The 21927-nt window shown below is 47.2% G+C and overlaps 1 protein-coding gene across 2 annotated transcripts in view; it reads left to right on the top strand.

The window, feature by feature from the left end:
* The window catches only part of LOC120058327 (SRSF protein kinase 1-like), a 76872-nt gene extending 56231 nt beyond the window's left edge, over positions 1-20641 (top strand). Inside the window, exons 7-16 of one of the 2 annotated variants that reach the window (XM_039006913.1) lie at positions 1286-1392; positions 1666-1831; positions 5633-5658; positions 6335-6551; positions 6873-7130; positions 14437-14537; positions 15039-15146; positions 16882-16951; positions 17372-17464; positions 18682-20641. In XM_039006913.1, the coding sequence (XP_038862841.1) occupies positions 1286-1392; positions 1666-1831; positions 5633-5658; positions 6335-6551; positions 6873-7130; positions 14437-14537; positions 15039-15146; positions 16882-16951; positions 17372-17464; positions 18682-18866 (1331 nt within the window). In that variant the 3' untranslated portion in view covers positions 18867-20641. Of the gene's footprint in view, positions 1-1285; positions 1393-1665; positions 1832-5632; positions 5659-6334; positions 6552-6872; positions 7131-14436; positions 14538-15038; positions 15147-16881; positions 16952-17371; positions 17465-18681 lie in introns of those variants that run through there. The other variant, XM_039006922.1, reaches the window with a different exon arrangement.
* The last annotated feature ends 1286 nt before the right edge of the window (positions 20642-21927 follow it).

The following is a 21927-nucleotide window of genomic DNA, read 5'->3' as shown; positions in this document are numbered from 1 at the left end:
ATGTTGTGAAGTCAACAAAGTTAGAAATAGCATTATAAATATTCACTTACCTTTGATGATCTTCATCAGAATGCACTCCCAGGAATCCCAGTTCCACAATAAATGTTTGATTTGTTCGATAAAGTCCATCATTTATGTCCAAATAACTCCTTTTGTTCGCGTATTTAGTACACAATCCAAACTGACGACGCGCTGGCAGGTCCAGGCGAAAGTTCAGACGAAAAGTCATATTACAGTCCGTAGAAACATGTCAAACGAAGTATAGAATCAATCTTTAGGATGTTTTTATCATAAATCTTCAATAATGTTCCAAGCTACCTCTCATGTGAATGCGCGTGGCCAGCTCGTGGCACTCTGCCAGACCTCTGACTCATTCCCCTCTCATTCCCCTCTCCTTTATAGTAGAAGCATCAAACAAGGTTCTAAATACTGTTGACATCTAGTGGAAGCCTTAGGAAGTGCAACATGACCCCATTTCCACTGTATCTTAGAAAGGCAAAGAGTTGAAAACTTCAAACCTCAGATTCCCCACTTCCTGGTTGGATTTTTTCTCAGGTTTTTGCCTGCCATATGAATTCTGTTATACTCACAGACATCATTCAAACAGTTTTAGAAACTTCAGAGTGTTTTCTATCCAAATCTACTAATTGTATGCATATTCTAGCTTTTAGGACAGAGTAGCAAGCAGGTTACTCTGGGCACCTTTTTATCCAAGCTACTCAATACTGCCCCCGCTGTCCCAAAGAAGTTAAACGATTAATTGCCCAAGTCCTGCCACTAACTATTGGTGGCTCACAGATGTGTCCCTGCCTTGCTGACGTTTGGCCAGCGTTGTCTGGACGTTTGGCAACACAACACATTCCAGCTAGAGGACACACACAGATGCCCAAAGTTCTGACAGTTTCTCTGTCCGCCTAGCTAGAGACCGCTACATCCTGATCACAGCTGGGTGTCCAGGCAACACTCCCAGACTCCGTCCCAGCATCTCCTAGCTTCTTGAAGAGTTGGTAATGAGTTCTGGGTTGGTGTGCCTACTTCCATCTTGGTTCTTTGCAGAACCTTTTAGGTGTTGACATTTTATATTGCGTAGGTGTAAGCCAAATGCAAAAGGGTGAATGACAAGGGGGTGTGTGTTTTGAGTTAGGCTTCCCACCTCTCCCATGCTGTCCTGTACTAGTCCTGTACTTGTCCTCTACTAGTCCTGTACTTGTCCTCTACTAGTCTTGTACTTGTCCTCTACTTGTCCTGTACTAGTCCTGTACAGGTCCTTGACCTCCCCTGTCAGATGTCTGTATGGTGTTTGAGGTTCTGGGTCATCACCTGCTGAAGTGGATCATCAAGTCTAACTACCAGGGCCTTCCTCTGCCCTGCGTCAAGAGCATCATACGACAGGTAAAACAACTCAACTTATTTCTCACACAACATTGGGTGCGTTCCAGGTTGGGTGCGTTCCAGGTTATTTTGATTGCAAAAACAAACATTCAACAGAATTTTAACTCTGAAACTGTTAGTAATTGGTATTGAAAGCGGGTTTAAAATTCCAGAAACTTTACCAAAAGTTTCCATGGTTCCAGGAGTCCTCCAACTGGAATCTGGGGAATGTTTCCTCATTGTTGAAACCCTCAGATACAGCTGTGGTCTTACTGATCCTCTGCCCTCCTGTAGGTTCTCCAGGGCCTGGACTACCTTCACTCCAAGTGTAAGATCATCCATACAGACATCAAGCCAGAGAACATCCTGTTGACGGTCAACGAGCCCTACATCAAGAAGATGGCTGCCGATGCAACGGAATGGCAGAGGACTGGAGCTCCACCCCCCTCCGGTTCCGCAGGTACACACACACACACACTATGTCAGGAAGATGGCTGCTGGTAACTGACCCCTCGCATCCACCATTTTGAATGAACACGGTGCAGTGTTGGAAAGCTGTATCAACATGGACATAATAGCATTACCATCAGGGCTTGGCATGCTGGTGAATAATGAGCTTGTATTAATTAGTGCTTTTCACTCAAAGCGCTTAATTATAAGCTCTTCAAAGGATCATATATTTTTTTGTATGGTGCTTTGTCCCAATGTTCTGAACAAAAAGAGCGAGCCCTGCCAAGTCAAGCCAGACATTCAGCGTTTCAGTCTGGGATCACCAGCCAGTCTAGGAGAATGATCAGAACAAAGAGGGAAAAACATTAAGGTTATTCATTCATTGTCTGGATTCCTGTTTTGCTGGTACATCAAGAGTTTTATAGGGAAATTCAGACACAAGCATCAGAGGCAAATCACTGACAGACTTGATCTAAAGACTGAGCCTAACGTTTAGGTGAAAAAAGTAGTTGATGGTAGATATGGATTGAGATGAGACTGGGCTTTGTTCTGGTGTGGTGTTGAAGTGATGAAACGAACCCTTTTATCTAGCTGTCTGATGCTGATCCATCTGTAATGGTAGGGGTGACATTGAGAGGGAGAGCTGCAGTAGCGCTAACTCTAACAGCCTCAGACCGAGGAGAAGACACTAGAGAACAGGCCATTATTCAACAGACAGGAGAAGACACGAGAGAACAGGCCATTATTCAACAGAAAGGAGAAGACACGAGAGAACAGGCCATTATTCAACAGACATAGGAGAAGACACGAGAGAAAAGGCCATTATTCAACAGACATAGGAGAAGACACTAGAGAACAGGCCATTATTCAACAGACATAGGAGAAGACACTAGAGAACAGGCCATTATTCAACAGACATACAGTGGGGAGAACAAGTATTTGATACACTGCCGATTTTGCAGGTTTTCCTACTTACAAAGCATGTAGAGGTCTGTAATTTTTATCATAGGTACACTTCAACTGTGAGAGACGGAATCTAAAACAAAAATCCAGAAAATCACATTGTATGATTTTTAAGTAATTAATATGCATTTTATTGCATGACATAAGTATTTGATACATCAGAAAACCTTAACTTAATATTTGGTACAGAAACCTTTGTTTGCAATTACAGAGATCCTACGTTTCCTGTAGTTCTTGACCAGGTTTGCACACACTGCAGCAGGGATTTTGGCCCACTCCTCCATACAGACCTTCTCCAGATCCTTCAGGTTTCGGGGCTGTCGCTGGGCTATACGGACTTTCAGCTCCCTCCAAAGATTTTCTATTGGGTTCAGGTCTGGAGACTGGCTAGGCCACTCCAGGACCTTGAGATGCTTCTTACGGAGCCACTCCTTAGTTGCCCTGGCTGTGTGTTTCGGGTCGTTGTCATGCTGGAAGACCCAGCCACGACCCATCTTCAATGCTCTTACTGAGGGAAGGAGGTTGTTGGCCAAGATCTCGCGATACATGGCCCCATCCATCCTCCCCTCAATACGGTGCAGTCGTCCTGTCCCCTTTGCAGAAAAGCATCCCCAAAGAATGATGTTTCCACCTCCATGCTTCACGGTTGGGATGGTGATCTTGGGGTTGTACTCATCCTTCTTCTTCCTCCAAACACGGCGAGTGGAGTTTAGACCAAAAAGCTCTATTTTTGTCTCAACAGACCACATGACCTTCTCCCATTCCTCCTCTGGATCATCCAGATGGTCATTGGCAAACTTCAGACGGGCCTGGACATGCGCTGGCTTGAGCAGGGGGACCTTGCGTGTGCTGCAGGATTTTAATCCATGACGGCGTAGTGTGTTACTAATGGTTTTCTTTGAGACTGTGGTCCCAGCTCTCTTCAGGTCATTGACCAGGTCCTGCCGTGTAGTTCTGGCTGATCCCTCACCTTCCTCATGATCATTGATGCCCCACGAGGCGAGATCTTGCATGGAGCCCCAGACCGAGGGTGATTGACCATCATCTTGAACTTCTTCCATTTTCTAATAATTGCGCCAACAGTTGTTGCCTTCTCACCAAGTTGCTTGCCTATTGTCCTGTAGCCCATCCCAGCCTTGTGCAGGTCTACAATTTTATCCCTGATGTCCTTACAGAGCTCTCTGGTCTTGGCCATTGTGGAGAGGTTGGAGTCTGTTTGATTGAGGTTGTGGACAGGTGTCTTTTATACAGGTAACGAGTTCAAACAGGTGCGGTCAATACAGGTAATGAGTGGAGAACAGGAGGGCTTCTTAAAGAAAAACTAACAGGTCTGTGAGAGCCGGAATTCTTACTGGTTGGTAGGTGATCAAATACTTATGTCATGCAATAAAATGCAAATTAATTACTTAAAAATCATACAATGTGATTTTCTGGATTTTTGTTTTAGATTCCGTCTTTCACAGTTGAAGTGTACCTATGATAAAAATTACAGACCTCTACATGCTTTGTAAGTAGGAAAACCTGCAAAATCGGCAGTGTATCAAATACTTGTTCTCCCCACTGTAGGAGAAGACACTAGAGAACAGGACATTATTCAACAGGCATAGGAGAAGACACTAGAGAACAGGCCATTATTCAACAGACAGGAGAAGACACGAGAGAACAGGCTATTATTCAACAGGCATAGGAGAAGACACTAGAGAACAGGCCATTATTCAACAGACATAGGAGAAGACACTAGAGAACAGGCCATTATGCAACAGACAGGAGAAGACACGAGAGAACAGGCCATTATGCAACAGACAGGAGAAGACACGAGAGAACAGGCCATTATGCAACAGACAGGAGAAGACACGAGAGAACAGGCCATTATTCAACAGACATAGGAGAAGACACTAGAGAACAGGCCATTATGCAACAGAAAGAGGAGAAGACACGAGAGAACAGGCCATTATGCAACAGAAAGAGGAGAAGACACGAGAGAACAGGCAATTATGCAACAGAAAGAAGACACTAGAGAACAGGCCATTATGCAACAGAAAGAGGAGAAGACACGAGAGAACAGGCCATTATGCAACAGATAGGAGAAGACACTAGAGAACAGGCCATTATGCAACAGACAGGAGAAGACACTAGAGAACAGGCCATTATGCAACAGACAGGAGAAGACACAAGAGAACAGGCCATTATGCAACAGACAGGAGAAGACACAACAGAACAGGACATTATGCAACAGACAGAGGAGAAGACACGAGAGAACAGGCCATTATACAACAGACATAGGAGAAGACACTAGAGAACAGGCCATTATACAACAGACATAGGAGAAGACACTAGAGAACAGGCCATTATGCAACAGACAGAGGAGAAGACACTAGAGAACAGGCCATTATGCAACAGACAGAGGAGAAGACACTAGAGAACAGGCCATTATGCAACAGACAGAGGAGAAGACACTAGAGAACAGGCCATTATGCAACAGACAGAGGAGAAGACACGAGAGAACAGGCCATTATTCAAAGCCACGAAGGCTATAAAAAAAAATAGGTGTTCAGTGAGTCACTGGGTTTTGGTGCAGAAATAACCGTCCGTCTCTTAGGCGGGGTCGGGGATGGTGTGCGAGTCCCGCTGGTCCACGACACTGGAGAGCTGTGTGTGAATCAGAGCGCGCACACACACACACACACACACACACACACACACACACACACACAAAGTACATGCACACTGTACTACTGAAACTGCATGCTAATTACTGAGGCAGATTTAACATATCACCTTTGCTGCTGGTTTAGTCGTTATTTTGCTGAGGACATAACACTGACTAAAATGTTCTCTCTGTTCACAGTGAGCACAGCTCCAGCACCCAAACCAGTGAGTCTATCAGTCTTTGTGTTATTTCTAAAAGCATGTTGTTTTGTGTGTGTGGTGGCTGCTACCAGCTGTATCTACCAGATAATGTGTTGGAGTGGGTGGTTCTGTTCACACTTAGCAATGGTACAGTAGTCCAAACCTTAAACCTTCTTCTCTCTTCCCATTTTAATCTCCCTCTCCTTACCCCGTCCTCATCTCATCCCTCTCCCCCTTATCCATTCTCTCATTATCCATATCCTCTCCTTATCCGTATCCTCTCCTTATCCGTATCCTCTCCTTACCCCCTCCTCATCTCATCCCTCTCCCCCTTATCCATTCTCTCATTATCCATATCCTCTCCTTATCCCCTCCTCATCCCTCTCCCCCTTATCCGTCTCCTCTCCTCATCCCTCTCCTCATCCCTCTCCCCTCCTCATCCCTCTCCCCTCCTCATCCCTCTCCCCTCCTCATCCCTCTCCCCTCCTCATCCCTCTCCCCCTCATCCCTCTCCCCCTTATCCGTCTCCTCTCCTTATCCGTCTCCTCTCCTTATCATCCCCTCTCTCCCCCCTCTTCTCGTCGCCCCTCTCCTCAACTCTCCTCGTTCCCCTCCTCGCCCCTCTTCTCCTCGTCGTCCCTCTTCTCGTCGTCCCTATTTTCGCTCCTCTCCTTGCCCCTCTTCTCTCCTCGCCCCTCAGACGGTGAAGATGTCTAAGAACAAGAAGAAGAAGATGAAGAAGAAACAGAAGAAGCAGGCAGAGATGTTAGAGAAGAGGATTCAGGAGATGGAGGGAGCGCCGGAAGGAGGAGAGGAAGAGGAGGAGGGGGAGGAAGAGAACACTACAGACGCCCCTCCCTGTGCCCCCCCGCCCTCGTCTGACACGCTACAGGACATGGCTAATGATGTCACAGCAGGTAAACCCACCCGGGGGACTGTGCTTCACCTTTAATCTAGATCAGAACGATGCTGCGGACCTCTATTAGATTCTGTTTTCTTTTTGTTTTTAAAGGAACTGAAAGGCATATCTTTTTTTTAAACCATATATCATGGGACCAGGGTTGGTGACTTGGATCGTGTACATTAGGGCACGCTACAGCAAAACATTTCTGCCAGTTCTTGCATAAGTTGACGTAGTACCTTCCCTGTTTCAGGCCGTTTTCTTCTGTTTGGCGATCACGGCAGTGTATTGACTGCTATTCGTGTGACTGACTGACTGATCTGTTGCATTGACCCAGGTCCAGATAAACCGGAAGAGAAGGAGGAGGAGGAGGAGGAGAGCAGGATGGAGGTGACCTGCAACGGCCACACAGAGGAGGACACGGCGAGCCAGGAGGTACAGAGGACCGAGGAAGAAGAGGAGATAGACGAAGAGGACCAACAGAAAGCCAACAAACTCAACGCCAGCACGGAGGGTCGAGACCTGCCGGTCAATGCATCTTACCCAGAGTACAACGGCAAAGGTCCCGGTGACCCACACGATCCCGCTACAGACGGTAAACAAGGGAGAGAGCAGGGGAAGGAGAGAGAGATGGAGGAGTGTAAACGACTAGAGAAGGAGATGGAGACTGTGATGATGCCTGGAATAGAGGATCTGGAGAGGAACGGTTAGTGGTGGAGAAGTGACACTTTGCTGGGTACTTCATCAGGAAGCCGCAGCGTTACTGAACATTCAGATGGAACAGAGATGTCATGTACATCACACGTCTCTCTAACATGTAGATTAAATGATCGTCAGATCTACTCCTTACATGTCTATCTGCAACATTCTGAATGTTTCACCTCACTGAATACACTACAGCTGATGGTGTGGCGGTATCTGTAGTGGTATCTGTAGGCAAGGCGGTATCTGTAGTGTTATCTGTAGGCGTGGCGGTATCTGTAGGCGCGGCGGTATCTGTGGGCGCGGCGGTATCTGTAGTGGTATCTGTAGGCGTGGCGGTATCTGTAGTTATCTGTAGGCGCGGCGGTATCTGTAGTGGTATCTGTAGGCGCGGCGGTATCTGTAGTGTTATCTGTGGGCGCGGCGGTATCTGTAGTGTTATCTGTAGGCGCGGCGGTATCTGTAGTGTTATCTGTAGGCACGGCGGTATCTGTAGACGCGGCGGTATCTGTAGGGTTATCTGTAGGCGCGGCGGTATCTGTAGTGTTATCTGTAGGCACGGCGGTATCTGTAGTGTTATCTGTAGGCACGGCGGTATCTGTAGTGTTATCTGTAGGCGCGGCGGTATCTGTAGTGTTATCTGTAGGCAAGGCGGTATCTGTAGTGTTATCTGTATGCGTGGCGGTATCTGTAGTGTTATCTGTAGGCGCGGCGGTATCTGTAGTGTTATCTGTAGGCGTGGCGGTATCTGTAGTGTTATCTGTGGGCGTGGCGGTATCTGTAGGCGCCGCGGTATCTGTAGTGTTATCTGTGTGCGTGGCGGTATCTGTAGTGTTATCTGTATGCGTGGCGGTATCTGTAGTGTTATCTGTAGGCGCGGCGGTATCTGTAGTGTTATCTGTAGGCGTGGCGGTATCTGTAGTGTTATCTGTGGGCGTGGCGGTATCTGTAGTGTTATCTGTAGACGCGGCGGTATCTGTAGTGTTATCTGTAGGCGTGGCGGTATCTGTAGTGGTATCTGTAGGCGCGGCGGTATCTGTAGTGTTATCTGTATGCGCGGCGGTATCTGTAGTGTTATCTGTAGGCGTGGCGGTATCTGTAGGCGCGGCGGTATCTGTAGTGTTATCTGTATGCGCGGCGGTATCTGTAGTGTTATCTGTAGGCGTGGCGGTATCTGTAGTGGTATCTGTATGCGCGGCGGTATCTGTAGTGTTATCTGTAGGCGCGGCGGTATCTGTAGTGTTATCTGTATGCGCGGCGGTATCTGTAGTGTTATCTGTAGGCGTGGCGGTATCTGTATGCGCGGCGGTATCTGTAGTGTTATCTGTAGGCGCGGCGGTATCTGTAGTGGTATCTGTAGGCGCGGCGGTATCTGTAGTGTTATCTGTAGGCGTGGCGGTATCTGTAGGCGCGGCGGTATCTGTAGTGTTATCTGTAGGCGTGGCGGTATCTGTAGGCGCGGCGGTATCTGTAGTGTTATCTGTAGGCGTGGCGGTATCTGTAGGCGCGGCGGTATCTGTAGTGTTATCTGTAGGCGTGGCGGTATCTGTAGTGTTATCTGTATGCGCGGCGGTATCTGTAGTGTTATCTGTATGCGCGGCGGTATCTGTAGTGTTATCTGTGGGCGTGGCGGTATCTGTAGTGTTATCTGTAGGCGCGGCGGTATCTGTAGTGTTATCTGTAGGCGTGGCGGTATCTGTAGTGTTATCTGTAGGCAAGGCGGTATCTGTAGTGTTATCTGTGGGCACGGCGGTATCTGTAGTGTTATCTGTAGGCGTGGCGGTATCTGTAGTGTTATCTGTAGGCAAGGCGGTATCTGTAGTGTTATCTGTGGGCACGGCGGTATCTGTAGTGTTATCTGTAGGCGCGGCGGTATCTGTAGTGTTATCTGTGGGCGCGGCGGTATCTGTAGTGTTATCTGTGGGCACGGCGGTATCTGTAGACGCGGCGGTATCTGTAGTGTTATCTGTAGACGCGGCGGTATCTGTAGTGTTATCTGTGGGCGCGGCGGTATCTGTAGTGTTATCTGTGGGCACGGCGGTATCTGTAGTGTTATCTGTGGGCACGGCGGTATCTGTAGTGTTATCTGTGGGCACGGCGGTATCTGTAGTGTTATCTGTGGGCGCGGCGGTATCTGTAGTGTTATCTGTGGGCGCGGCGGTATCTGTAGTGTTATCTGTGGGCACGGCGGTATCTGTAGTGTTATCTGTAGGCGTGGCGGTATCTGTAGTGTTATCTGTAGGCGTGGCGGTATCTGTAGTGTTATCTGTAGGCGTGGCGGTATCTGTAGTGTTATCTGTATGCGTGGCGGTATCTGTAGTGTTATCTGTGGGCGTGGCGGAATCTGTAGTGTTATCTGTAGGCAAGGCGGTATCTGTAGTGTTATCTGTAGGCGTGGCGGAATCTGTAGTGTTATCTGTAGACGCGGCGGTATCTGTAGTGTTATCTGTAGGCGTGGCGGTATCTGTAGTGTTATCTGTAGGCGCGGCGGTATCTGTAGTGTTATCTGTAGACGCGGCGGTATCTGTAGTGTTATCTGTAGGCGTGGCGGTATCTGTAGTGTTATCTGTATGCGCGGCGGTATCTGTAGTGTTATCTGTAGGCGCGGCGGTATCTGTAGTGTTATCTGTATGCGTGGCGGTATCTGTAGTGTTATCTGTATGCGTGGCGGTATCTGTAGTGTTATCTGTATGCGCGGCGGTATCTGTAGTGTTATCTGTATGCGCGGCGGTATCTGTAGGCGCGGCGGTATCTGTAGTGTTATCTGTAGGCAAGGCGGTATCTGTAGTGTTATCTGTATGCGTGGCGGTATCTGTAGTGTTATCTGTAGGCGTGGCGGTATCTGTAGTGTTATCTGTGGGCGCGGCGGTATCTGTAGTGTTATCTGTAGGCAAGGCGGTATCTGTAGTGTTATCTGTATGCGTGGCGGTATCTGTAGTGTTATCTGTAGGCGCGGCGGTATCTGTAGTGTTATCTGTAGGCGTGGCGGTATCTGTAGTGTTATCTGTAGGCGTGGCGGTATCTGTAGTGTTATCTGTAGGCAAGGCGGTATCTGTAGTGTTATCTGTAGGCGTGGCGGTATCTGTAGTGTTATCTGTGGGCGCGGCGGTATCTGTAGTGTTATCTGTGGGCACGGCGGTATCTGTAGACGCGGCGGTATCTGTAGTGTTATCTGTAGACGCGGCGGTATCTGTAGTGTTATCTGTGGGCGCGGCGGTATCTGTAGTGGTATCTGTAGGCGCGGCGGTATCTGTAGTGTTATCTGTAGACGCGGCGGTATCTGTAGTGTTATCTGTATGCGTGGCGGTATCTGTAGTGTTATCTGTGCGCGCGGCGGTATCTGTAGTGTTATCTGTGGGCACGGCGGTATCTGTAGTGTTATCTGTGGGCACGGCGGTATCTGTAGTGTTATCTGTATGCGCGGCGGTATCTGTAGTGTTATCTGTAGGCGTGGCGGTATCTGTAGGCGCGGCGGTATCTGTAGTGTTATCTGTAGGCGTGGCGGTATCTGTAGGCGCGGCGGTATCTGTAGTGTTATCTGTAGGCGCGGCGGTATCTGTAGGCGCGGCGGTATCTGTAGGCGCGGCGGTATCTGTAGGCGTGGCGGTATCTGTAGTGTTATCTGTATGCGCGGCGGTATCTGTAGTGTTATCTGTATGCGCGGCGGTATCTGTAGTGTTATCTGTGGGCGTGGCGGTATCTGTAGTGTTATCTGTGGGCGCGGCGGTATCTGTAGTGTTATCTGTAGGCGTGGCGGTATCTGTAGTGTTATCTGTAGGCAAGGCGGTATCTGTAGTGTTATCTGTGGGCACGGCGGTATCTGTAGTGTTATCTGTGGGCAAGGCGGTATCTGTAGACGCGGCGGTATCTGTAGTGTTCTCTGTGGGCGCGGCGGTATCTGTAGTGTTATCTGTAGACGCGGCGGTATCTGTAGTGTTATCTGTAGGCGTGGCGGTATCTGTAGTGTTATCTGTGGGCACGGCGGTATCTGTAGTGTTATCTGTGCGCGCGGCGGTATCTGTAGTGTTATCTGTAGGCGTGGCGGTATCTGTAGTGTTATCTGTGGGCACGGCGGTATCTGTAGTGTTATCTGTAGGCGCGGCGGTATCTGTAGTGTTATCTGTAGACGCGGCGGTATCTGTAGTGTTATCTGTAGGCGTGGCGGTATCTGTAGTGTTATCTGTGGGCACGGCGGTATCTGTAGTGTTATCTGTGCGCGCGGCGGTATCTGTAGTGTTATCTGTGGGCACGGCGGTATCTGTAGTGTTATCTGTGGGCACGGCGGTATCTGTAGTGTTATCTGTGGGCACGGCGGTATCTGTAGTGTTATCTGTGGGCGCGGCGGTATCTGTAGTGTTATCTGTGGGCGCGGCGGTATCTGTAGTGTTATCTGTGGGCACGGCGGTATCTGTAGTGTTATCTGTAGGCGTGGCGGTATCTGTAGTGTTATCTGTAGGCGTGGCGGTATCTGTAGTGTTATCTGTATGCGTGGCGGTATCTGTAGTGTTATCTGTGGGCACGGCGGTATCTGTAGTGTTATCTGTAGGCAAGGCGGTATCTGTAGTGTTATCTGTAGACGCGGCGGTATCTGTAGTGTTATCTGTAGGCGTGGCGGTATCTGTAGTGTTATCTGTAGGCGCGGCGGTATCTGTAGTGTTATCTGTAGGCGCGGCGGTATCTGTAGTGTTATCTGTAGGCGTGGCGGTATCTGTAGTGTTATCTGTAGGCGCGGCGGTATCTGTAGTGTTATCTGTAGGCGCGGCGGTATCTGTAGTGTTATCTGTATGCGTGGCGGTATCTGTAGTGTTATCTGTATGCGTGGCGGTATCTGTAGTGTTATCTGTATGCGCGGCGGTATCTGTAGTGTTATCTGTATGCGCGGCGGTATCTGTAGGCGCGGCGGTATCTGTAGTGTTATCTGTAGGCAAGGCGGTATCTGTAGTGTTATCTGTATGCGTGGCGGTATCTGTAGTGTTATCTGTAGGCGTGGCGGTATCTGTAGTGTTATCTGTGGGCGCGGCGGTATCTGTAGTGTTATCTGTAGGCAAGGCGGTATCTGTAGTGTTATCTGTATGCGTGGCGGTATCTGTAGTGTTATCTGTAGGCGCGGCGGTATCTGTAGTGTTATCTGTAGGCGTGGCGGTATCTGTAGTGTTATCTGTAGGCGTGGCGGTATCTGTAGTGTTATCTGTAGGCAAGGCGGTATCTGTAGTGTTATCTGTAGGCGTGGCGGTATCTGTAGTGTTATCTGTGGGCGCGGCGGTATCTGTAGTGTTATCTGTGGGCACGGCGGTATCTGTAGACGCGGCGGTATCTGTAGTGTTATCTGTAGACGCGGCGGTATCTGTAGTGTTATCTGTGGGCGCGGCGGTATCTGTAGTGTTATCTGTGGGCACGGCGGTATCTGTAGGCGCGGCGGTATCTGTAGTGTTATCTGTAGACGCGGCGGTATCTGTAGTGTTATCTGTAGGCGTGGCGGTATCTGTAGTGTTATCTGTGGGCGCGGCGGTATCTGTAGTGTTATCTGTGGGCACGGCGGTATCTGTAGTGTTATCTGTGGGCACGGCGGTATCTGTAGTGTTATCTGTAGGCGCGGCGGTATCTGTAGTGTTATCTGTGGGCGCGGCGGTATCTGTAGTGTTATCTGTGGGCACGGCGGTATCTGTAGTGTTATCTGTAGGCGTGGCGGTATCTGTAGTGTTATCTGTAGGCGTGGCGGTATCTGTAGTGTTATCTGTATGCGTGGCGGTATCTGTAGTGTTATCTGTGGGCGCGGCGGTATCTGTAGTGTTATCTGTGGGCGCGGCGGTATCTGTAGTGTTATCTGTGGGCGCGGCGGTATCTGTAGTGTTATCTGTAGGCGCGGCGGTATCTGTAGTGTTATCTGTGGGCGCGGCGGTATGTTAGTCTCCCCACTAACCACCTAAGTGCTTCTAATATCACCTCGTCAGTACTCTTTCAATCTCCTCTTCGTTTTCCTCCTCCTCTCTTTCCTCTCTTCACAGTGACTTTCAACGTGGCGCCGTCATAGGATGCCACCTTTCCAACAAGTCAGTTCGTCAAATTTCTGCTTTGCTAGAGCTGCCCCGGTCAACTGTAAGTGCTGTTGTTGTGAAGTGAAAACGTCGAGGAGCAACAATGGCTCATCCGCGAAGTGGTAAGCCACACAAGCTCACAGAATGGAACCACCGAGTGCTGAAGCGCGTAAAAAATCGTCTGTCCTTGGTTGCAACACTCACTAATGAGTTCCAAACTGCCTCTGGAAGCAACGTCAGCACGAGAACTGTTCGTCGGGAGCTTCATGGAAACGCGTTCTCAGGAGTGATGAATCACGCTTCACCATCTGGAAGTCCGACGGACTAATCTGGGTTTGGCGGATGCCAGGAGAACGCTACCTGCCCCAAAGCAAAGTGCCAACTGTAAAGTTTGGTGGAGGAGGAATAAAGGTCTGGGGCTGTTTTTCATGGTTCAGGCCCCTTAGTTCCAGTGAAGGGAAATCTTGACATTCTAGACGATTCTGTGCTTCCAACTTTGTGGCAACAGTTTGGGAAAGGCCCTTTCCTGTTTCAGCATGACAATAAAAAAAATTATTTGACCTTTTATTTAACTAGGCAAGTCAGTTAAGAACAAATTATTTTTGTTCATTGACGGCCTAGGAACAGTGGGTTAACTGCCTTGTTCAGGGGCAGAACGACAGATTTTTACCTTGTCGGAGATTCGATCTTGCAACCTTTCGGTTACTAGTCCAACGCTCTAACCACTAGGATACCTGCCGCCCCGTGCACAAAGTGAGGTCCGTAGAGAAATGTTTTGTCAAGATTGGTGTGGAGGAACTTGACTGGCTTGCACAGAGCCCTGACCTCAACCCCATCGAACAGCTTTGGGAGGAATCGCAGACTGCAAGTCAGGCCTAATTGGCCAACATCAGTGCTCAACCTCACTAATGCTCTTGTGGCTGAATGGAAGCAAGTCTCCGCAGCAATGTTCCAGCATCTAGTTTAAAGCCTTCCCAGAAGAGTGGAGGCTGTTATAGCAGCAAAGGGGGGACCAACTCCATATTAATGCCCATGATTTTGGAATGAGATGTTCGACGAGCAGGTGTCCACTTACTTTTGGTCATGTAGGTATGTTCACTTGGCTAATGCATTGTGTTCCTCTCTCCTTGTCCATCTCTCGTTCTCTCTCTCTCTTGTCTGTAGATAAAGTAGCAGCAGGTAGTCTGTTGGTCAACCCTCTGGAACCTCTCAATGCAGACAAGATCCAGATCAAAATCGCCGACCTGGGGAACGCCTGCTGGGTGGTGAGTACATCAGACATTCTGCAAGATGGTGTTGAAATAGTAGTGGGTTGACATGGCACCCATTCTGCAGTGGTGGATGTTCTGGAGGCAGTGGCTTAGACCACTGGACCACCCTGGACCACTGGATCACCCTGGACCAGACTGTTTAGAAACATTTAAATGCATCCTTCTATACTTCCTACCTACATTAGTTACACATTTCCACAAACTTCAAAGTGTTTCCTTTCAAGTGGTATCATGAATCAGCATATCCTTGCTGCAGGTCCTGAGCTACAGGCACTTAGATTTGGGTATGTTGTTTTTAGGCCAAAATTGAAAAGAAAAAAGGGTTTGATCCTTAAGAGGGTTTTAATTATTAATCAGGAAGTTCCACTTCTCATCAACTCCAAACGATCAGATGATGAAACTAATGACTGAATTAGCAACAGTTTTACTAATACCAGTCATTTCAGATCAGTGAACCCTTCTTTATCTCTCTCCTTGTCTCTCTCCATCCCTCAGCACAAACACTTTACAGATGACATCCAAACTCGTCAGTACCGTTCTCTGGAGGTGTTGATGGGAGCGGGCTACGGGACGCCTGCTGATATCTGGAGCACTGCTGCAATGGTGGGTGGACACACACACACACACTCTCTCTCTCATGCATGTAATATCAACCCAAAACATGCCTGTCAGTTGAAATTAACTTGGAATGTTTCTGTGTTCCTGTCAGTTGAAATGAACGTGGAATGTTTCTGTGTTCCTGTCAGTTGAAATGAACGTGGAATGTTTCTGTGTTCCTGTCAGTTGGAATGTTTCTGTGTTCCTCTCAGTTGAAATGAACGTGGAATGTTTCTGTGTTCCTCTCAGTTGAAATGAACGTGGAATGTTTCTGTGTTCCTCTCAGTTGAAATGAACGTGGAATGTTTCTGTGTTCCTCTCAGTTGAAATGAACGTGGAATGTTTCTGTGTTCCTGTCAGTTGAAATGAACGTGGAATGTTTCTGTGTTCCTGTCAGTTGGAATGTTTCTGTGTTCCTGTCAGTTGAAATGAACGTGGAATGTTTCTGTGTTCCTGTCAGTTGAAATGAACGTGGAATGTTTCTGTGTTCCTGTCAGTTGAAATGAACGTGGAATGTTTCTGTGTTCCTCTCAGTTGAAATGAACGTGGAATGTTTCTGTGTTCCTGTCAGTTGGAATGTTTCTGTGTTCCTCTCAGTTGAAATGAACGTGGAATGTTTCTGTGTTCCTCTCAGTTGAAATGAACGTGGAATGTTTCTGTGTTCCTGTCAGTTGAAATGAACGTGGAATGTTTCTGTGTTCCTGTCAGTTGAAATGAACGTGGAATGTTTCTGTGTTCCTCTCAGTTGAAATGAACGTGGAATGTTTCTGTGTTCCTCTCAGTTGAAATGAACGTGGAATGTTTCTGTGTTCCTCTCAGTTGAAATGAACGTGGAATGTTTCTGTGTTCCTGTCAGTTGAAATGAACGTGGAATGTTTCTGTGTTCCTGTCAGTTGGAATGAACGTGGAATGTTTCTGTGTTCCTGTCAGTTGAAATGAACGTGGAATGTTTCTGTGTTCCTGTCAGTTGGAATGAACGTGGAATGTTTCTGTGTTCCTCTCAGTTGAAATGAACGTGGAATGTTTCTGTGTTCCTGTCAGTTGAAATGAACGTGGAATGTTTCTGTGTTCCTGTCAGTTGGAATGTTTCTGTGTTCCTCTCAGTTGAAATGAACGTGGAATGTTTCTGTGTTCCTCTCAGTTGAAATGAACGTGGAATGTTTGTGTTTTTCATCTGTTAGAAATAACGCAGGTCAGGTGGGCTGTATGATGTTGACTAAGTCATTTCACTGCACCACAAAACATGAATGCGTGTTATAACTTACAAATACAAGCATGTTTAATAAATGGGTTAGTTTCCTAAGGAGGTCCCCCAGGAACTTGAAACACCTCAGTAAATGTATAGCCTCAGTAAGTCTAACTGCCTAGCAGACAGTGCTTTGATATGGGCTTGTATTGAGCTGCCCGGCTGGCTAGTCATCAGTCTACCCTGTCTGGTATGACTGAGCGTTTCAAAACAACAATAAGGGCTGGCTATTGTCTACTTCATTAGTTACAGACGCATAAAGGAGAGCGTTCCCTGAAGGACACACAGGAGATCAGCCTTCCTTGAAGGGCAGGAGGAGTGTGCTGACAGTCAGAAGGCTGTTAAACCACAAAGGAATGTGAGAGATGTTATGGAGGGAAAACACAGAGCACAGGACAGTAATGGTACAAGGACAAGTTATTTTACTGTGTTTATATACAATGTTTTGTGGTAGTGTGTTTTATATGAACTGTTGTGACTGTGTGTTTTAACCAGGCCTTTGAGCTGGCTACAGGAGACTACCTGTTTGAGCCTCACTCTGGACAGGACTACACCAGAGATGAAGGCATGTTCCACCCCTCCCCCCTCTTAAGTCTTACAGATTGTGCCTTTTTAAAAGTCTGTCATATTTTGGACCTCAAAGTTTAGGGACCTGTGTTTTGAGCGATTTAATGTGACATAGCAAGAGTTTATCCTGTATTTTAAGCTTAATCAAGAAGTGAAAATGACCCCAAAATGAAAAGCAGTTGTCTGAGGTTGGTGCAGGACAGTCTGACATAAAAAGAAAAGGGGTCAGTTTGATTTATTTTTTAAATATATTTTTAAATAAAGGTTCAAATCCAAGCATGTCATGTTTGCACAAAACACAGGGCCCTACTTTAGACACTGGCATCCCATGTCATCCTGCTACTGTCTCCCCGAGGAGGATTCTGGACGTCTGTGTTATTCACTTCTCCTCCTCTTCCTTTCTTCATCCTGTGTGTAGACCACATAGCGCTGATCATTGAGCTGCTGGGTAAAGTTCCTAGGAAGCTGATCCTAGCAGGAAAATACTCCAAGGAATTCTTCACCAAGAAAGGTAAACGTTACATCTGCTGTTTCTTACTGTGTTTGTGTGTGTTTGTTAGTGTGTGTGATGTTTTTCTGTCTTTTTGCTCTTTCCTATACAAGGTCTTTGCATAGGTAACTTTCTCGCTTTGCATAGTCCCATACTTTACTCCCTGTTCACTAATGACTGCACGGCCAGGCACGACTCCAACACCATTAAGTTTGCCGACGACACAACAGTGTTAGGTAGGCCTGATCACCGACAACGATGAGACAGCCTATAGGGAGGAGGTCAGAGACCTGGCCGTGTGGTGCCAGGATAAGAAACTCTCCCTCAACGTGATCAAGAGAGAGGAGATGATTGTGGACTACAGGAAAAGGAGTACCGAGCACGCCCCCATTCTCATCGACGGGGCTGTAGTGAGCTTGTCAGTGTCCACATCACCAACAAACTATCATGGTCCAAGCACACCAAGACAGTTGTGAAGAGGGCTCGACAAAGCCTATTTCCCCTCAGGAGACTGAACAGATTTGGCATGGGTCCTCAGATCCTCAAAAAGTTATACAGCTGCACCATCGAGAGCATCCTGACTTGTTGCATCACTGCCTGGTATGGCAACTGCTTGGCCTCCGACCGCAAGGTGCTACAGATGGTAGTGCGTACGGCTCAGTACATCACTGGGGCCAAGCTTTCTGCCACCCAGGATCTCTATACCAGGCGGTGTCAGAGGAAGGCCCTAAAAATTGTTAAAGACTCCAGCCACCCTAGTCATAGACTGTTCTCTCTACTACCGCACGGCAAGCGGAACCGGAGCACCAAGTCTAGATCCAAAAGGCTTTTTAACAACTTCTACCCCCAAGCCATAAGACCGCTGAACAGCTAATCCCCCCTCCCCGATTTTTACGCTGCTGCTACTCTGTTAATTATCTATGCATAGTCACTTTAATAACTCTACCAACATGTACATATTACCTCAACTAACCAGTGCCCCCGCACATTGACTCTGTACCAGTACCCCCTGTATATAACCTCGCTATTGTTATTTTAATGTTGCTCTTTAAAGTATTTGTTCGTTTTCAATTTTCTATATTTTTGTAAATATTTTCTTAACTGCGTTGTATTCGGCACGTGACAAATCCAGTTTGATTTGGTTTAAAGTTGAGCCTTGTCTAAGCGTGAGGGTGTATGTCTTTCTGTTTTATCTTTCCGCGGTATGTGTGTAGTGAACTCCCTCTCTCTCTGTGTAGGGGACCTCCGGCACATCACCAAGCTGAAGCCGTGGGGTCTGTTGGAGGTGTTGGTGGAGAAGTATGAGTGGTCTAAAGAGGAGGCAGCTACCTTCTCCAGCTTCCTGCTCCCGATGTTAGACCTGGTACCAGAGAAGAGAGCCACGGCTGCGGAGTGCCTCCGACACGCATGGATCGCCCCCTAGAGGATCCCCGGGCGCTACCACAGTCACAAGCAGCAGACATGTACATAAACACACTAACGCATACACTCTTCGATACACACATTCAAACAAACGTAAACACACACCTCAACGGAGAGCCAGGGCTTTCACTATGACTGCATCTCCACCTAGTGGTTCAACACACACACACACTAGACTGGCTGCTGAACACCCTAGTGTCCCAGGTATAATCCAGTAGAACTCTTATCTGTTTGTCTCTTATTTGGTTCCTTGTTTCTACTGACTGGATATCACTTGAGTATCAACGTCTTTTCTCTCTCCTCCCTCTCTTTTCTCTCTGTACCAACGATGACACCTGGTAACACGTTTTGTTCTGAGAGTATCCTGTCTTTTAGTTTTTGTCTTGTTTGATTGAATATGCACACCTGTCAGAGTTAAGATCAAACCTTACAGACCTCCAATGGATCGTATCTCCAGAACACCAACTGTCTACCACTAGACTAGCACATCAGAATAGTTTTGTTCTATGTACAGTATTGATAGAGGTTAGTTTGGATCTTTCCTTCAATAACAAAACATATTTATTGTGTGTTTGTGGGGAAGCGTAGCTGCCTAGAATACGATAAAGAAGGTTTGGACTGTCATAGATTCTAAGGATTCTCCATGAGTTCTTCCTGAACTGGGAACCGATGTGAATGAACTGAAACTTACTGAACGGAATGGAACCGTCTGGTTCCGTAAGTTATTCTGTGACATCATCCCTGTCCTTTGTTGTCTCGCTCCAGGTAGCAGCTTTGTAATAGCACTTCGCACAATGTGGGTACAGTACCATGAACTAAATTTTTATTTACTACTTTCTGTTACCTGCATGGGTCCACAGACCATGACTAATGCTACTGAATAACCATGTTTCATATGTTCTCTCCTGTGGTGTTTAACGTTCCACACAAGGTTTGCCTCAGAGAAAGAAAAAAAATATTATTTTGGGTGTTAGCTAGATGGTGTGATACAATATCATGAGAATTATCCACTTTCACAAAATGATCAGAATGGGTACTACTGTATCTGATTCCAGAACAGCAGATTTTTATTTTCTATTCAGAAGGTCGTGGTTGCCTTCCAAAAATGGCCACCCTGCTCCCTATAAAGTTAGGAACACGGTGCCATTTTGAACGCATACCAAATCTGGACCCCTGTGTTGTACATATCTGTACTAAATACGTTGACCGTGGCTCTCTGCTTTCCCTCTACAGAACAGCGGCTGTACAGTTTTTAGGAGCTGCTGTTTCAACGGTGTACGTTATAAAGGAGAGGGGGCTGTCTATGTCCCAAATGGCACCCTATTCCCTACATAGTGCACTACTTTTGACCTGATTCTTAAGAGCCCAGTTCAAAAGTAGTGCACTATGTAGGGAATAGGGTGCCACTTGGGACGGAACATGTCTGCGGTGTTGAAATTGAGTCGTTTAGGATGTCAACTGATGCCTTGAGACGCGTTTGCTAGTTTTTTGCTGCATTTTAAAGCATATTTTCATACTGATGTTGCCCCGCTTGCAGTGGTCTGCTGTTTTAACTGCATCAAAGAGAAACAAAATCGTGGATTGTAATAATAATGAGGCTGGAATAAGGCTTTGACCCCCCCCCCCCCCCCCTTTGCTCTTTTTCTACAAGCCCCTCCCTTCTCTATTCTCTCTTTCCCTGACCACTCCTTGCCTCTTCCTCCTCCTATGCCTTTGATTGTTTACTGCTAAATCGAGCCTCTTTTCTGTACTTAATAAAAATGAACATTTTGGAAATGGCTGACTTGTAATTGTTAGGATGCTATATAGTATTTTCTATATTTCAGTAAAACGAGTGTTGCCGATGTGTCAAACGCTTGCTATTTAGGGGTGCGAGGTAACGATGCTTGGTGGGTGAAAGTTGTCAATATGTTAAGAGGGTCTATGGTTCGAGCCCAGGCTGGGGAAAGGAACTGAAGAAACATGATTACACACGATCGGCAAATATTAATATGCAACATTTTTATTATTACTATGTTTATTACCACCGTTCTACATTAATTATTGTAAAGTAGTCCTTGTATTGGAGTTTTTATTGGCTATCAACTAGCTGGGCTTTACTCAATCAACACTTCTGAGCCTTCAGTCATGTTAATGTGGTAAGTCTGTGGTCGATGACCTCAGGCTGCCTCTGAAACAAGAGAGAACTGACTGTTACACCATGGGAGCATTCTCTTCCAGACCGGTGGCCTCACTCGTGTGCGACGCTCGTTCCTCAACCGACAGTGAGGGCAGGCTGTCGTCATGCGATCTGATGCAAGACAATACTATTGGAGTGGTATTTGTGGTTATTACACACTAGTTAGTGGTATTCACAACATTTTACACACTGGTAGTACACAACTGACATTTTACAGTAGCTATTGCACTGAAGAAACTAAATGACTAAAGTTTGGTAAGGTTCATTAAAGACTCAGGAAGTTAGTTTAAGTTGTCATTAGTGGTTTTGATGAGTGTCCTAATGACTAGAACTGCAGGAGGCAAAGTTCAAAGGTAAAATATCATTTCTGTATTACATCCTCTGTGTGGGCTAGACTAGCCTCGTTCTCTTCTGAATGGAACATACACTGAGTGTACAAAACATTAGGAACACCTGCTCTTTCCATGACAGACTGACCAGGTGAAAGCTATGATCCCTTATTGATGTCACTTGTTAAATCCACTTCACTCAGTGTAGTTCAGGGATGGGCAACTGGTGTCCTGCGTACGTACCAATGAGTAACAAAAATGTAAATGCAAAAATAAGTTAGGGCCTCCCGAGTGGCACAGCGGTCTAAGGAACTGCATCGCAGTGATTGAGGCATCACTACAGACCTGGGTTCGATCCCAGGCTGTGTCCAATAGGGCGGTGCATAATTGGCCCTGTGTCGTCCTGGGGAGGGTTTTGCCGGGGGGGGGGCATTACTTGGCTCATCGCGCTCTAGCGACTCCTTGTGGTGGGCCGGGCTTTGGTCGTCAGTTTGGATGTTCTTTCCTCTGTCCGACGCATTGGTGCGGCTGGCTTCCAGGTTTAGCAGGCAGGT

Source organism: Salvelinus namaycush, chromosome 2 (genome assembly GCF_016432855.1).
Source record: "Salvelinus namaycush isolate Seneca chromosome 2, SaNama_1.0, whole genome shotgun sequence".
Taxonomy (NCBI): domain Eukaryota; kingdom Metazoa; phylum Chordata; class Actinopteri; order Salmoniformes; family Salmonidae; genus Salvelinus; species Salvelinus namaycush.
The sequence above is the reverse complement of the archived record's forward strand: the minus strand, read 5'-3'. Positions and strand labels throughout refer to the sequence as shown.